The sequence below is a fragment of the Lucilia cuprina genome, chromosome 2, assembly GCF_022045245.1.
Source record: "Lucilia cuprina isolate Lc7/37 chromosome 2, ASM2204524v1, whole genome shotgun sequence".
In the NCBI taxonomy this organism is placed as follows: Eukaryota; Metazoa; Arthropoda; class Insecta; order Diptera; family Calliphoridae; genus Lucilia; species Lucilia cuprina.
This window is the reverse complement of record NC_060950.1, coordinates 32,355,922-32,379,858: the sequence shown is the minus strand read 5'-3', so window position 1 is coordinate 32,379,858 and position 23,937 is coordinate 32,355,922. Positions and strand designations below refer to the sequence as shown.

General features: G+C 30.5%; 2 protein-coding genes across 5 annotated transcripts; one reads left to right on the top strand and one right to left on the bottom strand.

The window, feature by feature from the left end:
- The first annotated feature begins 510 nt into the window (after positions 1-510).
- LOC111680690 (proteasome maturation protein) lies at positions 511-1,280 on the top strand. The gene is made up of 3 exons (XM_023442394.2): positions 511-660; positions 729-991; positions 1,047-1,280. Exons 1-3 carry the CDS (start codon positions 658-660, stop codon positions 1,177-1,179), a joined length of 399 nt encoding a protein of 132 aa, XP_023298162.1. The 5' UTR covers positions 511-657; the 3' UTR covers positions 1,180-1,280.
- Positions 1,281-5,727: 4,447 nt separating this feature from the next.
- Positions 5,728-23,729, bottom strand: LOC111680812 (protein PALS2). 4 transcript variants are annotated; one of them, XM_046952070.1, is made up of 10 exons: positions 23,588-23,729; positions 9,248-9,400; positions 8,444-8,938; positions 7,532-7,630; positions 7,306-7,467; positions 7,019-7,229; positions 6,782-6,952; positions 6,558-6,718; positions 6,161-6,235; positions 5,728-6,099 (listed from the first exon to the last, which is right to left on the bottom strand). In XM_046952070.1, exons 3-10 carry the CDS (start codon positions 8,789-8,791, stop codon positions 5,923-5,925), a joined length of 1,404 nt encoding a protein of 467 aa, XP_046808026.1. In that variant the 5' UTR covers positions 8,792-8,938; positions 9,248-9,400; positions 23,588-23,729; the 3' UTR covers positions 5,728-5,922. The 4 variants fall into 4 exon arrangements, with proteins under 4 accessions (XP_046808026.1, XP_046808031.1, XP_046808020.1 ...); XM_046952075.1 differs by having other exon boundaries at positions 8,492-8,938; XM_046952064.1 differs by lacking the exon at positions 23,588-23,729 and adding an exon at positions 16,079-16,340.
- Between the last annotated feature and the right edge of the window lie 208 nt (positions 23,730-23,937).

Genomic DNA, 23,937 nt, shown 5'->3' with positions numbered 1-23,937 from the left:
TCGACTTTTCGACTTTTTTCATAGATGATAGTCGAGTTATCGACTTTTTTTGGAACAAAATAGTCGACATCGACTTTTCGACTTTTTTCGACAAAAAGTCGATTGTTCGATTATTCGAAAGTCGATTTATAGAACCCTACTTCGTAGTAGATTTTTTGCAATATATGAAATGCGACACTATGCATTTCTTTTATACGAAATAGCGTTTTTTGAACAAAAAAAATCAACAAACTGATTACTTGGAACAAAATAATAGATTTCGACACTTTCCGGCAAAAAGTCAATTAGTAATAATTATAAATTCGATTATTTAAAAGTTAATTTATAAAATCCAAAATAATCCAACAAGAATTTTTAACAATATTTTATAACATTCGATTGTTGGTAGTAGACATATATATAAAACACACATTTTCAGGGTAAAATAATCTTTCAAAATAAAACGGCTTTTTTTATTCTAATTCGTAATATTGGTGTTCGCTGGTTGTTGAAAATATATTTTGACATTTGTTTTCTTTTCATTTTCTTAACACTAACAACTGCAGCCAACTTCACGTTAATACAAATTGTTTGTCATTCCCAGTTGAAAAAGAAGAAGCACCATAATTTTGCAAAAACTTTGTTATTTAGACAAAAATTATAAATTTTACCTAAAAAATGGTAATAATTATAATAAATTAATAAATAAAAATTCTACTAATTTGTTTTATTTTATGTAACAATCATAGGAAACCTCTATTAAAGTACAACCCACAATCGCTACCACTCTAGATGCAGCACCCACCGTAGCAGCTCCCGGTAAATCAAATTGTTTAATGCAAGTAGCTCACATACATCGTTTACGCGATTCGGAAGCCAACTATGATCAACATCAATATAATTTACATATGCAAATGATGAGAAATCGCGAAGGTCTAAATGTACCCATTAAAATGGGCATGGAGTTGTTTGCTGCCCGACAAGTAGGTCGTTTGCCTTTCCTTCAATCCAGGTAAATGATTAAGCAATTTTTTGATTCATTAAATGATATTTATGTTTTCTTTTAGCAACATGATGGAAGATGTTCTAATGGGTCGTGATGAAATGATTGGTTTCCAAGATTTCTTAGGTGTTCCCGAGAATTATGAATTCATGCGCCAGCCTCATGTTGTGGTAGAGAAATCTTTAGGTATCTTTTAGATTTTGTGTAAAAAAAAGCTTTTGATGTAAAAGCAAAAAATAAGTTCATCATTAAAAAAAGTTTTTGTGAAAATGGTTTTTATAATAAAATTTTAAGGTAATTTATGATTTTCTTTATTTAATTAAAAAAAACTACGTTCGAGGAAGCCAAAATAGTATGCCAGGTTGTATTTCCCAAGATATGCTTGTAAAAACTGATACTTTGTTAATGATCTATACCCAGGAATTGAAATAACTACAGGTTTGTACATGAACTTTTATCATACTTAGATCATTTTAATACTGTTTCATAATAAATTTAATATGATAGCTACTTATTTTAACTAAAACATAACTCCATGTTAAATGAAAAACATTTCAAATAGTTTTTTGTTAAATTTTAAGAGGCATTAAAAGAACTGTCTTTCCAAACTTTTAACAATATCTATTAAATAATGATAGATAAGATGTCTTACAGAATGGTTTAATGAAAGCTTTCATCATAATCAATCTGCATTTTAGGAAATTCTGAAACTGTCAGAGTGGGAGTTAATTATGATGTAGTCTTCTAGGGTCAGAGGAAAGAGATGTAGAAAAGTCACTACAAATAACATATTCGAAGTACATCAAACTTTGGTGAAAAACCATTGAAACTAATATAAGCATGTCATTGAACGAATTCGGTTTATTTTTGACATCCATCTATGAATAAGATTAGATGTAGTTCATAGTTTTCAAAAGTGAACAACATCCCTCTAATGACACGCTAATGTAAAATTCATAGGTTTTTCATCAAAATTGGAAGTACCTTAAGTATGTTATTTGTAGTGAAAATTCTACTTCTTTTTCCTCACTTTTAGCTACAAAAAGGAAAAACCTTTGAAAGAACATAAGGAGTGAGAACGAAAAATTCTTAACACACGTTTTTCATTACATTTTTCTACCAAAGTATTATTTGATTTTTTTTTTTATCAAGTTACCTTTGAAAAACATGTCAGTTATTATGTGTGATGTCAATTATATTAATTTTTTTGTTAATCTGATTAAAATGAGTGACCAGAAAAATGTGCGTACTGAAATTATTAAATATTTTCAACTAAACCCAACTTGGTCTTACAAAAAGTTGGCCAAGCATACAAAGGTCTGCCGTCAAACTGTTTCCAATGTTATTAAACAGTACCGGGAGAACTTGTCAGTTGATAGAAAACCTGGTTCAGGTAGAAGGAATGGTCCACATGATGTTTCTTAAGCCAAAAAAATAGAACGCATTTTCAAAAGAGCTCCCAACACATCCGGTAGGAAAGCAGCTCGGTTAGCTCAGTGCTCGGACTATTTGGTACGAAAAGTTAAAGCTAATGCAGGTTTAAAAACATACAAGGCTCAAATGTTCCTGACAGGAACGCTGCTAAAAATTTAGAGGCCAAAAACAGAGCACGGAAATTGAAGTCAAGTTTTATAAAAAAATATTCTTGCTGCATAATGGATGACGAAACGTATGTTCTGGCAGATTTTTCGCAACTTCCAGGTCAAAAGTTTTATGTTGCTGATGCTCGAGGGAATGTTGAAGAAAAGTTTTGGACCCAAAAGCAGACAAAATTTCCCAGAAAGTTCTTGGTATGGCAAGCAATATGCAGTTGCGGCAAATAAGCCAATCATTTGTTACAACGGGCTCTATAAATACCGAAATTTACATCAAGGAATGTTTACAAAAAAGGCTGCTTCCATTCATAAGACTTCATAATGTGTCCACTTATTTTTGGCCTGACTTGGCATCCTGTCACTATGGTAAACAAGCCCTTGAGTGGTACAAGAACAATAATGTGGTATTTGTACCAAGAGAGGCAAATCCTCCAAACTGCCCGGAGCTAAGGCCAGTGGAGAGATATTGGGCTCTTGTTAAAAGAGAATTGAAGAGTACAAAAAAGGTGTCCAAAAGTGTGGTAGATTTTAAACGGAGATGGACTACATGTTCGAGCAAAGTGACAGAAAGCACTATAAAAACGTTAATGGAAGGGTTTCCGAAAAGGGTTCAAAATTTCATCACTATAGTGATTAAAACTATAAAAATATTTTTTTTTTGTAAATTGTAATAATAATTTGAATCAAATAAAAAAAATAAAGCTGTAAGTTTAGTGGTTTCTTTTTTATAAACACATATGTATGTTAAGAATTTTTCGATCTCACTCCTTAGCTCGTACAGACCTCTGTCCATGTTAGACTCATTAGAAAAACTATTTGAGAGACTACTATACTAGAGGAAAATATGAAGAAAATTGGTAAATTGTCACCTATGCAACATGGTTTTCGGAAAGGAAAAAGCACAGTTGATGCCATTATGGAAGTGGGTAAAATGGCAACAAATTTTAAAATTAAAGGGAATTTCGCGCAGTAATAACTCTTGATGTTAAAAACGCCTTTAATACGATGAAGTAGAGACTTGTTTTAGAGGCATTTCATAATAAAGGTATTGATAACTATCTACATTTATAACATAATAGCCGATTACCTAGACAACGGAATTCTTATGTACGAGACGGAAAATGGTTTGAAAGATTACCATATAAAAGCTTCGTTCCTCGGGGCTCTGTACTAGGGCCTTTCCTATGGAACGTAATGTATGATGGCTTTCCGAACTTGGATCTCCAAAGCTATGTCGACGAGAGCATTGGCTATGCCGACGATATTGCTCTCATAGTAACCCAAAAAACAGCTAAAATGGTTGAGATCATCCTAAACAACAGTTTATGCCGATGCAGCTGATGGTTAAGTAAAAATGGCCTGCAACTTGCAGTACCAAAAACTGAGGCAATACTTATAAGAAATCGCAGAGCCTTTATAGCACCTAAACTGCGATTACAGGAAATTGATATACCTTTTACGAGAAGAAGATCTATTGATGTTGGAAAGAAAGGAGATATACACTAATACCAAACAAATCGATGCGAACGATATGTCAGAAAGAACGATAAAAAGTCTTGAAATAAAAGTAAAACCCCGAAAGACCATAGTAACAAAATGGCAAGAACGATGGAACCAAGATTACAACAGGAGATTGACATAAAAACTTATTGCTGATATAAGCGACTGGTTAAAGAGGAAACATGGAAGTATGGGATACTTTTTAATTCAAGCCATGACAGATCATGGCAACTTTAATGAATATTTGTATAGGTTCAAACTGAAAGATACGGACAGATGTAATGGATGTTGCATGCCAGAAGATAATGCAAAACATGTTCGTTTTGAATGTGTAAAATGGATCGATGAAAGGAAAAATTTGTATAACAACTATCATCTAGGGTCACTAGATGATAGCTCGCTAATACTAAGCCCCACCAAAAAAAAAATATTTTTTTTATCTATCAATCAAAAAAACTAACTATATATCTATCTATCTATCTATCTATCTATCTATCTATCTATCTATCTATCTATCTATCTATCTATCTCTCTATCTATCTATCTATCTATCTATCTATCTATCTATCTATCTATCTATCTATCTATCTATCTATCTATCTACATATCTATCTATCTCACTATCTAATTATCTAACTATCTAACCATCTATCTATCTATCTATCTATCTATCTATCTATCTATCTATCTATCTATCTATCTATCTATCTATCTATCTATCTATCTATCTATAAAGGTAATTTAAAATAAGAGCAATGGAAAAGTATAAATAATTTTCTTTGTGAACAATAAAACATTTATAATTTGAGCCAAATATTTATGCAATTGTTTATTTTAAATATCTTTGTATTTTTGATTTTCATTAAGCGAATACAGTTTGTAAATAGTATGTAGATTTTAATGAAATAAACAGATTGAAATATTTTAATACATTTTATATTAAATATTTATATTATTATTAAATCATGCTAAATTATATAGTTTTCATTCGCACATTTTACTTTTTTATGTATTTATGTATGTATGTGTGTATGTCATTTAAAAAATATTTATAAAAATAAAGTAAATGCAAATATGAAAAATAAAGGATTTTATTTGTGTATTCTATTACAGTTAATAAAGGGATAAAAAATTAATATAAATTACATTTATATGATATAAAAAAATCAAATGATTTTTAAAACAAACAAAAAACTACATAATAAAACTAAAAAAAGGGTATTACTTAAAAAAATACAAATTGTACTTAATCAGTAAAAAAATTAAGAAAATAAAATATACTCTAAAAAATTATAAATAAAATTGCAACAATTGTATTGTAAAATGGACGAATTCGTTACAGATAGTTTAAAAATTATAATTTAACGCTATATTTATAATTATTATAAAAAAATACAAATAATATTTGTATGTAGATGGTATGTAAGTTAAATAAATATAACAAATAATTTAACAACTGCAGTTTTGTGTAAATATCTCTATATTTAAATATTAATACATAGAATATTTACTACACATATTTTGCCAACATTTAGTTTTATAAAACAACAAAAAAATTTTATTATTATCATAAAAAAACTAATTGTTAGTTTTATTTTGCATTAATATTAAAAGCTAAAAAAATGAAAGTTAACAATTAAGAACACTTGGTTTATAGTAGTAAACTTCAGTTTTTTATTTCATAAATTATATTGTTTTTCACTTTGCTAGCCATTTAAGAGCATTTTATAAAGGAAGCAGCAGTTATTTTTTTTTATTTAAATAAAAATTATTCGTTTCTTGTTTTCATTAAAATGTGTGTATATTGTTTTTATTGGTTTGTTTTTTGTTTTATTTTGAAAATGTTTAATAGATCCAATTAACTGGCACCCATTGCTCTTGATGGCTCATTTCGTCTAAAGTTTCGACCACTTGACGGAACGTATCGTCGAAATCTTCATTGATTATGACCATGTCAAAATATTTCTCATATTTTCGTTGTACAAATGCACTCTCCTCAACGGTGGCTATTAAATCATCATCCTAAAAACATTACAGATTCTAATAAATTTGTTAACTTAAATTTTCATTTTTATGAAATTACCTCATATAGAGATGCAAGGGATTCCAAGGTACGAGCACGTCGGGAACTAAAACGTATGGAACTCTGACGATCGAACTATAAAGGTAGTGGAAATAAAAACATAAATAGGTTAGTTATTAAACTAAAAGGTCGATACGTAGATAGATAGATAGATAGATAGATAGATAGATAGATAGATAGATAGATAGATAGATAGATAGATAGATAGATAGATAGATAGATAGATAGATAGATAGATAGATAGATAGATAGATAGATAGATAGATAGATAGATAGATAGATAGATAGATAGATAGATAGATAGATAGATAGATAGATAGATAGATAGATAGATAGATAGATATGTAGACTTCTGCAACTTATCCAATGACTTTTAATCAACTACAAAAAAATTTACCGTTAAATTTTTATTAGAACCCGTTGCACGACGTTCATTATAAATTAATTTCAATTGCTCCATACCAGGAGCACCGATAAAGATAACAAATGGCATCAACTCTTGACTATTATGTAAAATTTTCAAAGCATTTGGAGCACAATCCAAAACACACATTTTTCCTTTATAAGAAAAAATTTCAAATTAATCATTATTTCAACTACAATAACAAAAATGTCTCTTACCGCTATTAATAACATCTTTAATCGATTGTATATGAGTGCCATATAAATTGCCATTATTTTCACCATATTCCAAAAATCTATTCTCTTTTATTTCCTGTTCCATCCATTCGCGTTCTACAAACCAATAGGAGACGCCATTCTCTTCCAAAGCTCTTTTGGGACGTGTTGTGTCTGAAGGTTATAGGAAAATCTTTGAAATTATATTCCAAATTAATTATCAATTTCTTCAAAACTTACGAGGTAAAACATAACCAAAACGATCAGGATCACTGTTAGTTAAACGATTTTTGAGAGTACGTCTACCCACTCCGGAGACACCTATTAATACCAAAGTTTTTCTACGGAATGGTGGCATACGTGTTACTTCTTCGTACAGCATTAGTTCAGCTTTATCGAACTCACAATTGGCTACAGAACGATACATAGTTTTACGTTTACGTTTTGAGATCTGGAAAAGGAAAAAATCAATTAACATTGAGTTGCTTAATAAGACTTAATCTTTATATGTATTTCGTTCAACTTACCCTTGTACCACAAATACCTATTTTGTGCACATAATCAGCTTCAGGCGCTACGAAAGCCTTGCGTCTTTCTTCCAGTTCTTGTGAAGGTATCAAACCGATTTGTTCACTTTGAGCAGTAATATTTTTAGCTTGCCACCAGTTGGGATCTTTTACATTGATAATCTGAAAATATTATGAAAATTAAATTAAAAAAAACTACCACCAAACTATTTTAAAGAATAATTACCTGTAATATATCTCCAGATTTGAAAGCCAAACCAATATCCTTGCAGGGTAGTAAAGAGTCCTCTGAAGGATTATAGGAAAATAAGGCACGCATGTAACTCTATAGAAAGCAGAAACAAACTAAACTTAATAAAAACTCTGGAAATATTTTTTTAATTTTAATTACAATTGTCCAATTCATAATCGATGTCATATCGTTGTATGTTTAACAAATTTTTTTTAAACAAAACATATTACGATGCAATCTTACAACACCGATTAGAAATTGGACAAATAATTTTAATTAAATGTGTTTCATTAAATCCTGTATCTTTCAATAGTTTTTTATTTAAATTTTGTATCAATACCCAATTTTTACTTACTTATCAATTTGGTTTTTGCTTTAATGATCATCATTTTTGACAAATTATTAACAATAATTGATTAATTTGTTTTTAATAAATTAATTCTTAATTAATCAATATAAAATAAAAGAAAACGTAAAAGAAGTTTCAAACATGCATTTAGATAAACCAACGGTAAGGCGAATAGATAAAAGTTATTCTATCTACATGAAAATTTGCCTGTCGAGAATTTTTAGACAGTTTTCAAATCGATTATTAAGATAAAATTTAGAATTTTTTAGAAAATTATGCAAAACTATTAATTAAGCAACAAACTTTTGAAAATGAAAAGCAAAAAAGAAACAAATATCCAGCATAACTATTAATGTTAAGATCAAAAATTTATTTAAATAATCAGCTGATTCTTAAACTTTTAAGCTAGAACATCGATAAAGGAAAACCTGTTCAAAGGTAGTTTTATCCAATTCCGTTTAGATATTTTTTCCAATTAAACAAAATACACCAAATAAGACAGATCTTTACAAAAATAAAAGAAATCATTGAACTTAACAAACTCTAACACCACTTACCGTCATTTTCTTGCCTGGCTCAAATTTTGCAACACCATTTTGTTTTACCTGGCCACTTATTAAGCGTGCTGAACGTATTTCCTCGTCCATATTGGGACCAATTTTTAATGTTAAATTTTCCTTAGCACGCGACACCTCAACTTGTAAATCTTCTGGGGTACGTACTGCTGTCCCATTTACTTCTAATATTACATCACCAGGATTTAGTAAACCTTGTTTGTCGATAACACCACCAGCCATTATACGTGCCACTACTAGTTGTTTGTGTTCGTCAATTTCTACAGTTAAACCTAAAGGTTGATTTGGAATGCGTCGCAATCCAACCATTTTAATGGTTTCCACAGGCATCGTTGTATTGTTTATCAGTTCGGTTGGAAAGAGATAGCCACCAGTTTTACGTTGTGATATCGCTTCGAGTTTTGTTAGAGAACCGCCGGCTGCTTTTAAACGAGCTTCGTAGAGGTAACCTATTTCATCATGGGCACGAATGAGGGCCTGTGAAAGGAGGGAAAATTGATTTGATTGTAAAGATTTGATAGAAAGATATAAAGGTAGATAGATAGATAGATAGATAGATAGATAGATAGATAGATAGATAGATAGATAGATAGATAGATAGATAGATAGATAGATAGATAGATAGATAGATAGATAGATAGATAGATAGATAGATAGATAGATAGATAGATAGATAGATAGATAGATAGATAGATAGATAGATAGATAGATAGATAGATAGATAGATAGATAGATAGATAGATAGATAGATAGATAGATAGATAGATAGATAGATAGTATGTTTACCCGAAAATGTGGTTGTGCTAAAAGTTTAGCTAATTCCCTCGATTCCAAACGTCTAGAGGGTGAAAATTTGCGTATTATATCGTCACAAATGGGTTTATTATTTAAATGTGCTGGCAAAAATGCTGGTACAGGCTGAGGCTCTTTTGGATTTAACTACGAATAAACAAAGAGAAAAAAATACCAACAACATTAAGACATTACAAAATAATGAAATAATTAAATTAAATGAATTTTATTTAATTGGCATTGCGTAGGTCAAGATACATAAAACATGAATACAAATGAGAAACAAAACAACAAGATGATGACAAACTTGAGAAATCTATACAATTGTATTAAATTTGTACTTAAAGACAAACAAAAGATTGAGAATTTATTTTCCATGTTCGTGTTGTATATAGCAGACTAATAATATTGTGCGGTATTTAACCTTAAAGTGATCTTTCACATTAAAAGTTTCGTTTATTTAAATTATTACCCAAAAAGAAAACATTTTATAGCTATATGATTCAGTTGAACATTTTTAGTTGTCTACTGTGAAGGTTAGGTCAAGAGTTTGTCTATGAACATTTTTGTTACAGTTACAGTTTGTTTTTATTAAGTTAAACTTGAACTACATTTATAGAAAATAACAATTAATTAATTAATTTTTTTATATTATTTTCATTTTGAGATTTACTATGACAGCCATTTCCTACCTTAACCATATATTTGAAAAAAAGAAAAAAAAAACAATTTTATTTTATCTTCAACAATTTTAATTCACTTTTCTTTAAACTTTCATTTTAAGCCAAATGAATATCGACAATTGTTTTCTTTATGCTTGCTGTTGCTCTTTTTATGTAAACGTCATTAATGCTATTAAATGATCATTATGATCATCACGTAATGTACTCGCAATTGTATTTTAGTTGTTTTTTTTTATATATGGAATGCCATACAATTACTTTCAATGATTCATTCATTCAGTTAGTCGTTCAATCGCTTGTTCATCATGTTTTTTTTTTTTTTTGGAAAATTCAAGTTTATACCGGCTTAAATATACTGGCTCAGAAGACTTAAACCCCACACATTCCATACATGCTGCTCCCATCATGCATGAGAAGTTAATTTTCAATTAAAATACATCATTTTTTTTCTTTCATGTTTTTGCACATTTCTTAAAAAAAAAACATTGAAAGTATAATTTTTATTGTAAAAACATTATAATGTTTAAAAAAATAAATTGAGCTTTAAGTGCGTAAAATTACATTTTAAATAAATTTATTCAAATTAAAGGAATTAAAGAAGAGAAGCATTTACTTAAAATATAGTCTGTTATGATCGACCAAATGTTACTCTACACCAGATATTAGTAAATTTTATATTTTGTCCCAATTATTGGCTTCCTGTCGAAAATTTAAATTGTATTACCAGTGTATCGTTAGTATATGATTTTTTTAAGGATTTCAACTTTTTTTTACCGATAGATAAAACTAATTCTGTTTAGCACTATATTTTGGCATTGCTCTTGAAGCAGTTCTCTTCTAATCGTTTCCGAAATCTATAATTTACAGCAGGCTAAAGATTGCTTTTATAACCTTAATTCCTAATAACCGACTCTTTTTGACGATTGATAAGCTAATCTGTTAGTTCATGCTTGCTGGAAAGCTGTGTTGCATTATAATTCCGGCTTGAAACCCAACCCAGACCTACTAGATGGACCATTTTTATTTAAACTATTTACTTTCTTAGGACTCGCTATAGGCGTGTTGTTATATATGGGAACTCATTAGACGAATTCAAGTTATATTGACCTCCCATATTCTCTTTTGCAGATAAAATGCATTCAATCATAGGTCAATCCTTTTGGAGATTGGAACATGAGTGATATGCCTAGATAATCTAGATCTAAAAGCGTTATCTTTGGGGTCTTGCGAACCACCGTGTTATATATTAGTACACTAACTTACGACAGATCATGTTGATCTGTATCTATGATGGGTGGTGTTAACTTTAAGGAATCACAGGCTCTTGATGTTCTGGGCATAAGAATCCCTTGCGATGTCCGCTAGACTTAGCACATATTCTATGTGTCGAATGTGTATATTCTATTCTATTTGAAATTACGCGACCGTGTACTGGACACGACTAAGGCACTTATCGGAGACAGTAGTAAATTCTATGTTCTATCGTAATTATAATGGAATATGTTCCTTTAAAATTAGGGAAATAGTTCCCGATAATCGCAAATTTATTTGTATGCAACATCCATTTTAGTTTGTAACTCATAAAACCAATTTATATAAATTAGTAAATAAAGTTGTAAGTAAGTTGTATCTAAGACCTATTCTTGAGTAATTATGTAAATGTAGATTTAAAACGATTGAGCAAGGTCCTGAGTAAATGAGAAACGAAGAGTGAACTTTTTCGTAAATTTACGTTCATCAAATGGAATTTTTCCAATGTGATGTAGTTTGAAAGAAGGATGTTCATATATACATCAAATCCGAAGAAATACACCTCTTAAACCATGAATCTTTGAAAAAAAATCGAGAACTTTTCTGAAAATGTAGTGTTTTCCGATTAGGTTAGCGAAGTAACCCGCATACATTCGTTTTCTATTGAATTTCGAATATATATGTATGTAATTACCTACATGTACTATCACACCATCAAATGATGAATGATACCAAATAACTTTGCCAAAGAATCCATTATATTAAAAATTTTCCCTAAATAAAGAAAGTCAGTCGTATTGTGTTAATTTTTCTTTTTACAGTTTTCACATATAAATTACACTTGTATTTATGTTGTATACAATATGTAGTAAGTAACTGAATAAATATACAATCTTAAAGATAAATAACACAATAACAACAACAAATAGTAACAATAGTTATGTGAAGCCCCACCAAAACAATTTACTTTTTTGTTATTGCAAATAAAATTTATATTTGCAAATATTAAAGTCAAAACTACTGCATACAATAACAAAAAAAGTCAAGAGCCAAAAAGGGCTTTAACCTCTTTTCATAGCGGCCGTTAAGGTGCGAGCAAGTGTGTAAAAAAAAAAAACAAATTATGTTTTTATATCGTTAATATATGGCAAAAGTATTATAATAAATTTATGGCTAAATATCAACATTTAATATGGTATTTAAAACATGTTGAGGGGTGAGAAATATAAGTTAAGAGAGAGGGACAGAGAGAAAAAAATAAAAACCAAAACAAATGTGTGACGAATTCCAAAGAATATAATAAACAAGTTAGGGTATTAATGCTGGGTCCTGAGGTGTCGTAAAAATCTCTGTAACGTTTTATAAATTTTAAATATATCTTTCTGAAGTTCGGGTCAAATAGGCAAAATTTGGATTATTCGTTAAACCAATACCTAATAGCACCTTTAGTAGTATTTCTATTGGAAACTTTCTGAACTGAACTGACATTGACTACAGGAATTTTTGTTCCACATGCAAAATAAAATTGAACTTTCTTCTGTTTAGACATTAATTAATTTACCTAATTCAATCTAACAACTATCGTTCATGGAACTCCTTTAGTAATCGATACAACAATTCAGTGGAAATCTATTTCGCTTATGATTAGATTATCAAACGTTTCTGATTTCAATATAATCAGTCGTGGGTTTGTTTGTCAAAAAAACTCCGAATCGTGCGACCATTTAACTCCTCTCTATTTTCACGATCACATTCAGGGATTATCAGAAGCAGGGTTTATAATTATCCAAGCTGTTAATTGTTTACAAGTTCAAGTTCACAGATACCAATTTCAAGTGTTGGTATCTGTGAAGTATGGCATGGTCAGAAGTAGATAGGTTTGAAAATTCAGAGTCTTGCGATAGAGTAAATTTGAACTTGATTGATTAATGAATATACGTCGTTCAGAAAGTACTGGACATTTGACATAAGCAGAAATATATAAGAAGAAAGAACGAAGCCTTAAAGTAAAGTAGAATTAATCTTGAACTTGTTTAATGACGAGCAAGAGAGAAGTTTTGTGATTACTCTGATTGGATGGCTTACGTGGTTTTCGCCTAAGACACCACAATGTTAAATGGAGTATGTTTTTCCATATATTTGGATTAGTTTTTGACGAGTACCAGTCTTTTAAATAGTACTTTTAGCACGCGTGTGCGGAATAGTCTCAATCGCAGAAATGCGATCACATCTATACTAACACTATAAAGCATTTGGCATCATGCATACACCCTATTGAGGCCTTACAAATAACTAGATGAATATTGCTATAAATCCAAAGTTGGAATATCATCTGACCCAGAAGACATATTAATGTTAAGATCCACTTAAATCTATTTCAGGGCAAGGATAATACACTTTCGAGCTGAACAACTAGTTAATCGCTTTCCGACAAGTGAGAATTGCAAACATCACTTCCCTTTACAGCCGCACAGATGGGATGGCCTCTGTTGAGTCGGAGTACGAATCATATATCAACTCATTTCTAACGCTTAGTCCCACAGTCACTCCTCAGTGGGGTATCTGTTGTCATTCGGCAACAGCACCGAACTTAATCCGAAATATACACCTCTATTCTGCATTTCGATTGCGTTTTCGCATTCAGTTACGCAAAGATCGAAAATTGGTATTCCAACAAAAAAGCGGAATCGTAAGATAAAAAAGAAGCTATTCCGTTTTACGATTGTGTGTATTCTGCATTACGATCGTAACTAAGTGTTAATTTTTGTGATGTAGCTTCGAATCGAAATGCAGAATACCAATATTGCCACACGGAAAACATTTCGTAAAGATCGAAAATTGGTATTCCAACAAAAAAAACGGAATCGTAAGAAAAAGAAGAACCTATTCCATTTTACGATTGTGTGTATTCTACATTACGACCGTAACTACGTTTTTGTAGCAATGTTGCCACACGGAAAACATTTCGATTCGAATTGAATCTAAATGCTGAATATCAAAATTGCCAAATTAGAAAGCAGAATAGGGGTAATAGATTTCACGAAGGAACCTTAGACAACAGACCAGCTAGGACGAGTCCTGCGGGCAACTAACGACTCGTAGTACCAGATTATGTGGTTCTCATGTCAATTATGTGATTATGTGGACCCCATGTCAAATCATTCCAAGGAATGTCCGAGGAGTGAATTGACATCACCAGTTTATAGTCCCGGCAGACTAGAGATACTGGCAACACCTCTTTACCCAGGGATTGTAATACACGAATTTACCGGGGAAACATGCCCCGAAGGTTGTTTTTACTTCTAATGTATTACGTTTAAAGCACTTCTGATTTTAAATGCCGTATAGTCAAAGAATTTGCAAATGGTAAGTGATTTTATAGAAGAAAATTTATATGTGAATAAGATCTTTTTATGAACCGATCCTTATGAAATTTAATAATCAAAAGACAGATGGATAATTTGATTAGAATCCGGAATATGATTAAATTTATATATGAATTCAATGGAATTCAAAATCAAACAATTAACCTTTTGAAAACCATATGTAATAACCAAATAATGTACATTCCAAAATTTCAAGACGAATCGTATTAATTCTTTTTATGCTTTGTTTTTAAAGTCGTTCTAAATAAACAACAAAAAACACGTAATTTTTAAAATTAATTAAGGAAATTTAATATTCATATAGGTATATGATATAAAAATATGTATTGAAAACAAGAAGGTCTGAAATTTTTGACAAATACCTATTAAATGGAAACTTTGAACAAATAGAACTATAATGCCAAATAATTTATTTAAAGTAAATTTCAAAATTATTAACTTTATTATCACGAGTTTCAAAAATTCATTTACGAACAATAAGACGATTGTTGTTGAATTTATAATTATATAATTAAATAAAAGAAATAAACTTTACAGTAAATGCAGGTGTTTATTTTAACATTTATTTGTATTTTTTTTTATTTAACAAAAATTATTTTGTTTAAAACGTTTAAGTATGATTAAGAAAATTACTTATTTTTTGGGGGACCACTCCCAAAAAGACATAAAAGCTTGACTTGACCAAGTCGTGGTTAAAAAAGAAGAGAATAAATGTTAGGGAGCAATAAATTTTGAGAGAAAGAGCAGCAAAATAAAGAGAGAGCCAAGATAACTTAAAGCTAAACAACAAAAAAATATAAATAATATTACACAATTATAATAACAATGTCAAATACAACAAACAATACAATAAAATACTCCACCACTTAGTAAGTCTTAGTGGATGGATGGATGATTGGGACTTTTTTAAAACAGACTTTTTTTATACACAAACTTTGTTTTTTTTTTTTTGTTTTTGTGGTTGTTATTCTTACAATACCAACAATAACGACGACGAGTATAACAAACAAACACACGACGAAAAACAGTTAAAAGAAACAGTCTAAACAACAACGACATACATACATACAACAATTGTTGTATTAATACAACATTTTATATAGATACGTCATCGTCTTTAAACGAAAAGTAGTTTTTTAACTGGATAGTTGTTTTTTTTTAATTTTTTGTTATTCCAGCAAATTTTCTGTTATGGACACTATAGTAATTTGTTCAAAAGTAACGAATTTTAATCACCAAGGTAGCAGCAATAAGCACTCGGAATTGTTAAACACAAATTCTACAATTCTTTTGATTTATTATAATTATATATTGATTTTCTTTTGTTTTTCGTTTTATATTACTTTTTCTTTTGGATAAAAAACTGCAAAAATTACTTTATTACTAAACTTTTTTTTACTGAATGAAAACTTTCGATTGTATTCGCATTGATGGAAAAACTCGTACTGATTCAGGGTTTGGTTTTAAAATATACACCTCAAATTTCGAAAAAAAAAGACACTCACTAATTAAGAATCTTGGCTTTAAATGTTGGAGATAACAGCAATACACACACACACACTTTCAAATAAACAATAAACTGTTGAATACTACTCGCAAGCGGGAGTTTAAAATTCATTGCAGTATCAAGATTTCTCACACACACATATGCTCTCATTACTTTAAGCCATATTCCCCCCAAGAGAGCGAGAGCAACTAAGCTTAAGAATTACTCTTTTTTAAGTTTAATCACTCGTTTGTTTTGTGACAACCGCCCGTGTTTGTGTTTTTAACGTTTTTTAGCTCGTACCTTACCTAAACACAGTCCAAATGTTACTAACTTGTAAACATGAGTATTCAAACGACCAAACCCCAAACCTAAACGAAATCCAACTAGTGGCATAAATATTATTGTGGAGACTAGCTTCTTTGCTTGTGTTCCCAGTTAGCGAGTTAGCATGTGCATACACAAGCTAAAGAAAAACTATTGTGACGGCGAATTTACTTATTGTGGTGGCGAAATAAATAAGAGGGGAAATGTTTTATACACTGCGAGAAAAATATGTTTACAAATAATGCTTATTTAACATGTAAATGTTGTATTATTTAAATTTATTTTTAATTTTAACATTTAATTTTCCTCGTAGCCTAATGTGATTATATACACTACCATTTTTAGAATTTTTAATGTACTCCGTTCTACTTTAATACATATTTAAGAAGTGTTAACACTTGTACATATATTCTGTTGCATAGTGTTATTAAGGGGTTGTAAGCAATTAGGTGGTTTATAATAAAATCTAGGTCGTTTTCTGTTAAAAAAGTAAATTTTAGCATTTCACATGCAATGTCGATTAAATGTTGAACATTCTTTGTTAAGGTTTAAAACACTAATTAACCTAGTGTTTAAGGTTGATAAGACGATGCATACTGCTATCAGACTCCTTTTCAGGAAGAAAAATATTTGTTACTAAAAAATGTATATCCTTTTTTTTCAAAAACTCAGTTTTCTGGATGTAAATCTTAAGTATTTTCCAACCCGTGCTCTTAAGGAATTTTATCTCCAAAATAACATCACTCCCGAAATATTTGGTTTTAACTTCAACAAATGACTGATAGTGGAAAAGACAGTGTAAGCCTGTATGTCCAATAAATATTCGTACCTTCATACTAACCTCAGACATTAATGGTCTCAAATGGGATCTTTGTGGTTCTAACCACCATTTCATTATTTAAAGAGGCCTTATGTGATTCTTTTATTCATATTTTAAATTCAGCCTTTGTTACGTCGAATGGTTTTATGTTCGTCAGGTTAAATTCTTGTTAAGCTTTCGTTGCCGACTGCTTCCGAGTGACCAGTTACCCATATGATATAAACCTTACCTCTGGGCTTTTGACCTCCGGTAGGTTAGTGTTCTAGTATGGAAGACCAGAGGTGATGGGTTTGATTCCCGCCCATGGCACTGGTTAAGGAGCGCACAACAGGTCCGAATGAGGCCTAGGTGTATTTCTTCGGATTTGATGTGTATACATCCTCCTCCACTTCAATATAGAACCCCAGGCCAACTTTGCCAGCCAATTTAAAGCCATACGTGTAGCAATGAATTGTTACGGGTATTTGTTCTAATGTTCGGGCTAGCCAAACATACTATCTGGAATCTGTGTTTTAAAGTTTCCGACATATTCTGCTATGGCTGTAAGCAACCCCTCATATATTAAATATGTTTCAATGGGAATATCTAGCAACCTTAGAATATTGGTTGAGGTAGTATTCATGACACCACTTACAGCAGCATGTAAGCTGATATGATATTACACCTTTCGTCCAAAGAAATCCACCAGCTTATACTCGTATATTCAAAAAAACAACAAGTTCGCCAGAACATTTCTCGACCGATCAGCTACTATCATGCAGTGGCTCTTTCACCCGGGAATAAATATGCAATTGGGAAACCCACATTTACCTATTGAATGTCATCTAATAGTGAGACATATACTAATCAATTACACAGACAAACAAAATAATTGAAACTTATAGATCTAATGGTATTGTCTTCCATAACAGATATTATTTTAATGCCGACAAATTGGGCTTTGAGGTGACATAGAAAATTTGCCTAATACGGGGATTATTTAAACTATTGTGCTGGATAGTTTGAAAAACTAATTTGGTGGTTAATTCGGAGACCAGCTTTCTTTTAAAAAAAGTATACTTTGGTCTCATAGATACAATTTTTTTCATGATCTGGATCGGTTCTAATTATATTATTAGGAACAAAAGATTTATAAAATCGTTCATACACGTTGATTACTCCCTTAATAAAGTATACTTGGTTCTCTTAACTACAAATCATGATCTGGATCGTTCTGATTATATTATAAGGAACACAATACTCATTAAATTGTTCGAATTCGTATTATATTATTCGTTCATATTATATATCGTTCATACACGTTATGAAATCTTTTTAGAAATTTTATCCATGAACTTCCAGTACCGAATGTACTTTCGAAATTGCAAGTGTTCCATGCAACTCGTATTGATTAAAAGTTTCATTAAAGCAAATAAAACTGACAATAAACTGATTATGGAAAATTCGGCAGAATGAGACTTACGATAAATTTATTCTGATTTACAATTTATTCTGATTTCGTCTAACATATTTTTGCTAAATAGCTCAATTTGGCTTCAGACTTTAGTTAAAACAAATTTTGTTTTCAGTTAAAGTATAAGAGATGAGATTCAAATTACCTAATATCTATTTTTATTATAAAAATTCTTAAAATAAATCTGAAGAAAGTATTTAAAAACAGGTTTATAAAAGAATAAGATACTAATATCAGATTTGTTGTTGTATTGATGTTAAAAGATATGGTAAACCTTTATATTAAATTCCATGATTAAAGAAGAATTTTCCATCCAATGACAGTTTTCATTTTCTTAGAATTGTAAATATCACAAAACTTTTATATACTCTTTTAAAATAATAATAATGTTGGCTTAAAATTAACTTCATATAACCCTAAACAGGTTTAAGTTTAAACTCATATACATATTATGTATTTATGCTAAAATGCATTGTAAGAGTGTTGAGTTGCATGGAAGACACTAAAGTTGTATGTATCTTTTGTATGTTTGTTTTGGTTATTAGTTTTTTCCAAAAAAAAAAAAAAAAAACAACAACAAAAACAGGTTTAATATAGTAGAAAACATTTTTATTTTTAACGTTTTTTTCCTAATGCCATCTTAATACTAAGATATTAAAAGTCTGATGTGTTAAGAAAGAAAGCTTTTACAATGTAATGATAATAAAGCTTTTTTTTACATAACACATGCATGTATTCATATATGATGTATCTGATTATTACACTTATTGTACTTTAAACAATTCAATCCAAAGCTTTTTTTGGTTTTCTACCAGTAAAAACTGATGACACCATGATTTATTGAATGTATTTTAATTTTGTTTTTATTCTAATCTCTGCGTCAAAATCTATTTGTGTTAATTAATGCTTAAACTTGTAAAAGTGTTCTTTAAAAACAAAATTGTACTTTCACTAGATACAATGTATTATAATGATTTTTTAGATTTTAAAGGTCACGCTATTCTTACAATATGCGTGATTTTAAATCAACGATTCCTTTTTATAAGTTTCGTGCCAAACCAAGCCAATAAAAATATTTCTAAATCGTATTTGGTCTAGTGTTTTATATAAATTATGGACACAATTTGCCAGTAATATGACGTAAAACATATACAACATACATTTGTCTATTATCTCAGTGAAATATCTTTGGATAATAATTACAAATAAGACGTTAGACTACAGATTGTGGGAATTATGGATTTTATTTAACGACTTTAAGTTCAAACCAGTGATGGAAAAAGTGATTTTGTTTCAGTATCAAAATATATTTCAGAGAGTACTTTTTTGGATCTCAAAGTATTTAGGTTAGGTTAGGATGATGTGTACTACATCAAATCTGAAGAAATACACCTCGGCCACAATCGGGCCTTTTGCTCCTTATCATAAAAAAAAGAAATGAATCAATTATTTTTCAGTGTTCAGAAACTTAGTTTCCTGAACGTAATTCCTAAGAATCTTCCAACCAGTGTTAGTCAGGAATGTTATTTCCGGAATAACATTACTTCCAAGATACTTGGATCTAACTTCGACGAATGTCGGGCAGTGGCAAAGAAAGTGCTCCAGAGTTTCACTGTCCTCTCCACATGCTTTACATACGTCTGAATCTGCACGTCCAATTTTGCTTGTAATCGAGTGTGTCCACTCAGAATACGTCATACTAATTTCACTTGCTTATTTTTAAGAGATGTTTCGTCTTGCTCTTATCAGGGTCACCCCATAGGATTTCCGCGGTTCTACCCACTGTTTCATTATTCCAAGAGGTCTTATGGGATTCTCTCACCTATATTTTTAGTTCAGCTTTTGTTGCGTCGAATGGTTTTGCGTTTGTCAGGTTTTTTGCCTCGAGCTCCCTTCCCTTTAAAGCTATTACAATCGCTCTTTCGATACCGACTACTCCCGAGTGGGCTGGTACCCATATGATGTGAAACCTACCTCTGGGAGAGTATTCAGTTAAAGCTTTCTTACAATCCAAAAAACTCAAAAATATATTTTTTTGCTAAAAGTTTGTAATTTCTGAAATATATTTATACATTTTTAAATTGGAATGGGCGTTATATGTTGATATGGTGTCCGTCCCTCAATGTTAACATCTTGGATATAATTTGAATAAGTTTGCTATACAATTGCTTGTCTAGGAAATGCTTGGTATCTCAAAGCTACGATGCAAATATTACCATGAAATTGTACTTTGTAAAATGTTATATTTAAAGCACTCACGGCGCTCTTATAAATTCTCGAAAAGGGACAAAAATTGCGTTTTCTCAAAACTCAGGTCATAATATCTCAGATTCCAGATGTGACGGAGAAAATATGAAGTAATATTCGAACTCAGCGCTGATTAATCTTATAGAAGCGTTTAACTTAGTCTCAGGGTTTCAACTATTTTAACATTTTGTCTGATAATATTGAACTTTTATTTGATGCATTTTCCAGAATAAGTGCAAAAAAAAATAAAAAAAGTATTTTAAATTTCAAAGAAACGTTTATCCCCATATTGTAATTCTCTTGTTATTTTAAAACGATGTATTGAAAGTTCCCAAACAGAAAAATTATTTTAACAGACAGATTTACTACCGGTTAAACGATAATCATATATTGAGATGTAGCAGTGAAAGTTTCAAATAAGATTAAAAAAATAGTATTAAAAAAAGTACCATCGTACCAATTTTGCCATCCCTGGTTCAAACATAAACATCTTTGTCACAAAAATAAAAGGGCAACCGACCTATAGTCGCCACTTATTCAAATAATCTTAATATATGCATGTTATATATTTTGTCGTCTAACGTTCTGATTGTATTTGTAAGTTTCTTTTGAAATATTAGTTTTCTAATAGAAGGTGTCATGTGTGCGGATAAATTATTATATATTTTATCCATTTGGCAATATAAAAAGGCAAATATTGTATTCATTAATTTTAATTTATTTTGATTAGGTAAACACCCTTAATTATATTAATCCTGAGGACGGAATGTTGACAAATATGTCTGCATAAATAATTGTAGAATATCAAATGTCACGATAACTGAGACATTAATCTTATTGACGAAAAAACTCTAGATTTTCTAATGTTGTTAACAGTTAAGCCTTATTGTTGTCAAAGATCTTCTACACAAGTCAAATTCGATATCCTCGATAAGTGGTCGTTTTCGATTTAATCGATGAGGACTGAAAATTTGGCTGTCAAACGCGACGCCTATCTTACCTTCTTTGCACGTTCGACTACAAATTGTTTGCAAATTTATCCTGGACCAAAGAAATATGGACTGTTAAAACTTTAAACCTTATTGTGGTCAAAGATCTTCCACATCAAATTCGATATCATATTTACCTCCTCAGCTCATTCAACTGATAGAGAAATTGCGATGTAGAAGTATAATACTCAAATCGTTGGCTAGCAGCGAATAAGTTGTGGTCGTTTTCTATTTAATCGATAAGGACTAAAATTTGGCTATCAAACACGACATCAATCTTACCTTCCCTGCAGGTTCGACTACAAATTGATTGAGCAACCTCCAGGACCAAAGGGAACTGTTAAAACTTTAAAATTTTAAGAGTTATCTTCGACAGCTGTCTTCATTTCTTAGGACCCGCAAACTACAGGTTAGAAATAGGAAAAGTTCCTTAAAGTGGCACCGTTTCTGCGTACAAATCAATTGATTGATTTATTATCAATTTGTCAGCCCCCAGTTTGGACACCTATTTTTACAGACACCCAATGACGAATCGAATAAAACTAAGTGCGTCAAAATGGCGACCAATCAATATATGTATTCCCAATATATGCCGAGTTATCCCAACTATCAGATACTGATGCAAGATCAACTTCTCCGACACATGCGGTCATATTATCAGACGTCTACCGATTTTCTCTTGCAGGTGCTCAGAAGCCATTAGTGTCTACAGAAACAAAACCAACATTACCCTACAATCTCGGACAATTAAAGTATCATTTATCGTGGGCGAATTTGAAGACAGTCTTCAAATGCCTTTAAAATACAAATAATTCATTTTTCTAGGATTATCACTAGGTCTAAAAGAAATTGCAACCCATAGACTCGTATTAGCTTCAACCAATAGCATTAAAATATCTCAGTACGTCATTAAATATAGATTCACCAAGGTTTTATATAATATGGAGTGAATTCTTTTGACTACAACTATTGTCTTTAATATTATACAAAAGTTTTTTTTAAACTCTTATCTAAAGTAGGATGTGATAGCTTTCCTCCCATATAAATAAACAAAATTTTCGCTCCGAAAAAATGGATCAACTGTGAGAGATCGCATACGCTTGAGGATTATTCAACGGTATAAAACCTTTCAACTTATGGTATATCTGGTTCTGGTAATGAACTGTCTATTGAGCAATATGAGAGCTTGTGGACAGAGACTTTCATTGATAATAATGCCGATCTTAGTATTTAGTATACATACCTAATTTTTACATACATATGTATATACTCTGACACCAAATAAGATTTAAATAAAGATTTAAATTATAAATGTCCCCAACTTTGTATACACATACGTATACACCTTTTAAAGCCCACAACACCGTATAAAATATTTCTGAATTCTCTTTTTTAAAAGCGTTCGTAAACAAATAAATATGTATGTATATGTACATAAACAAAGCAACCAAAACAAAACAACCAATTTACCGTCAACCTCAACACGCAACGCTCTTAGCGTATGTAATATTAAATACCAAAACATTAAATCTAAATATGGTTCAATTAAAACACCAAAAAGCGGAATGACACATTATTAACCCCTCCCCTTCTAGCACAAGAAAAATGTAAATGAAGAAAACTCAAATATATAATTGTAATATGAATGTACCAAAATAACTGACATAAATAGTGCTTTTTTTAATAGCTTACCAGCAGTTCCTTGTTGGGTGTTGATGGATTACTTAGTAGGAGACCTTTCAGGAATATTGAATCAGTACTAGAATGATCTGACAAATTTTTACCATCAACTGTATGTTTATAGCCATCTGAAAAGAAAAGCGAAAAAAGTAGAGATAATTGTTGTACAAAGATGTGAAGAAATATTAATCTATTAAATAGAAAGAAAAACGAATATTCTACGTAATGAAAATGCAAAAATAAAAAAAAACATTTACTAAAAATAAGACAATGACCTATTCATTTGTATTTCTGTACACATAAAGAAACATATGTATGTAGATATGTGTGTACATATAAAAACACATAAACACATATATGTA

Bases quoted from the DNA above. Each gene is read 5' to 3' on its own strand.
- LOC111680690 (XM_023442394.2), top strand. The intron at 992-1,046 runs GTAAATGATTAA...GTTTTCTTTTAG, and splicing joins TTGCCTTTCCTTCAATCCAG to CAACATGATGGAAGATGTTC.
- LOC111680812 (XM_046952070.1), bottom strand. From the start codon at position 8,791: ATGCCTGTGGAAACCATTAAAATGGTTGGATTGCGACGCATTCCAAAT. The intron at 7,468-7,531 runs GTAATTATTCTT...TAATATTTTCAG, and splicing joins AATCTGGAGATATATTACAG to ATTATCAATGTAAAAGATCC. The intron at 6,953-7,018 runs GTAAGTTTTGAA...TATAACCTTCAG, and splicing joins TTTTGGTTATGTTTTACCTC to ACACAACACGTCCCAAAAGA.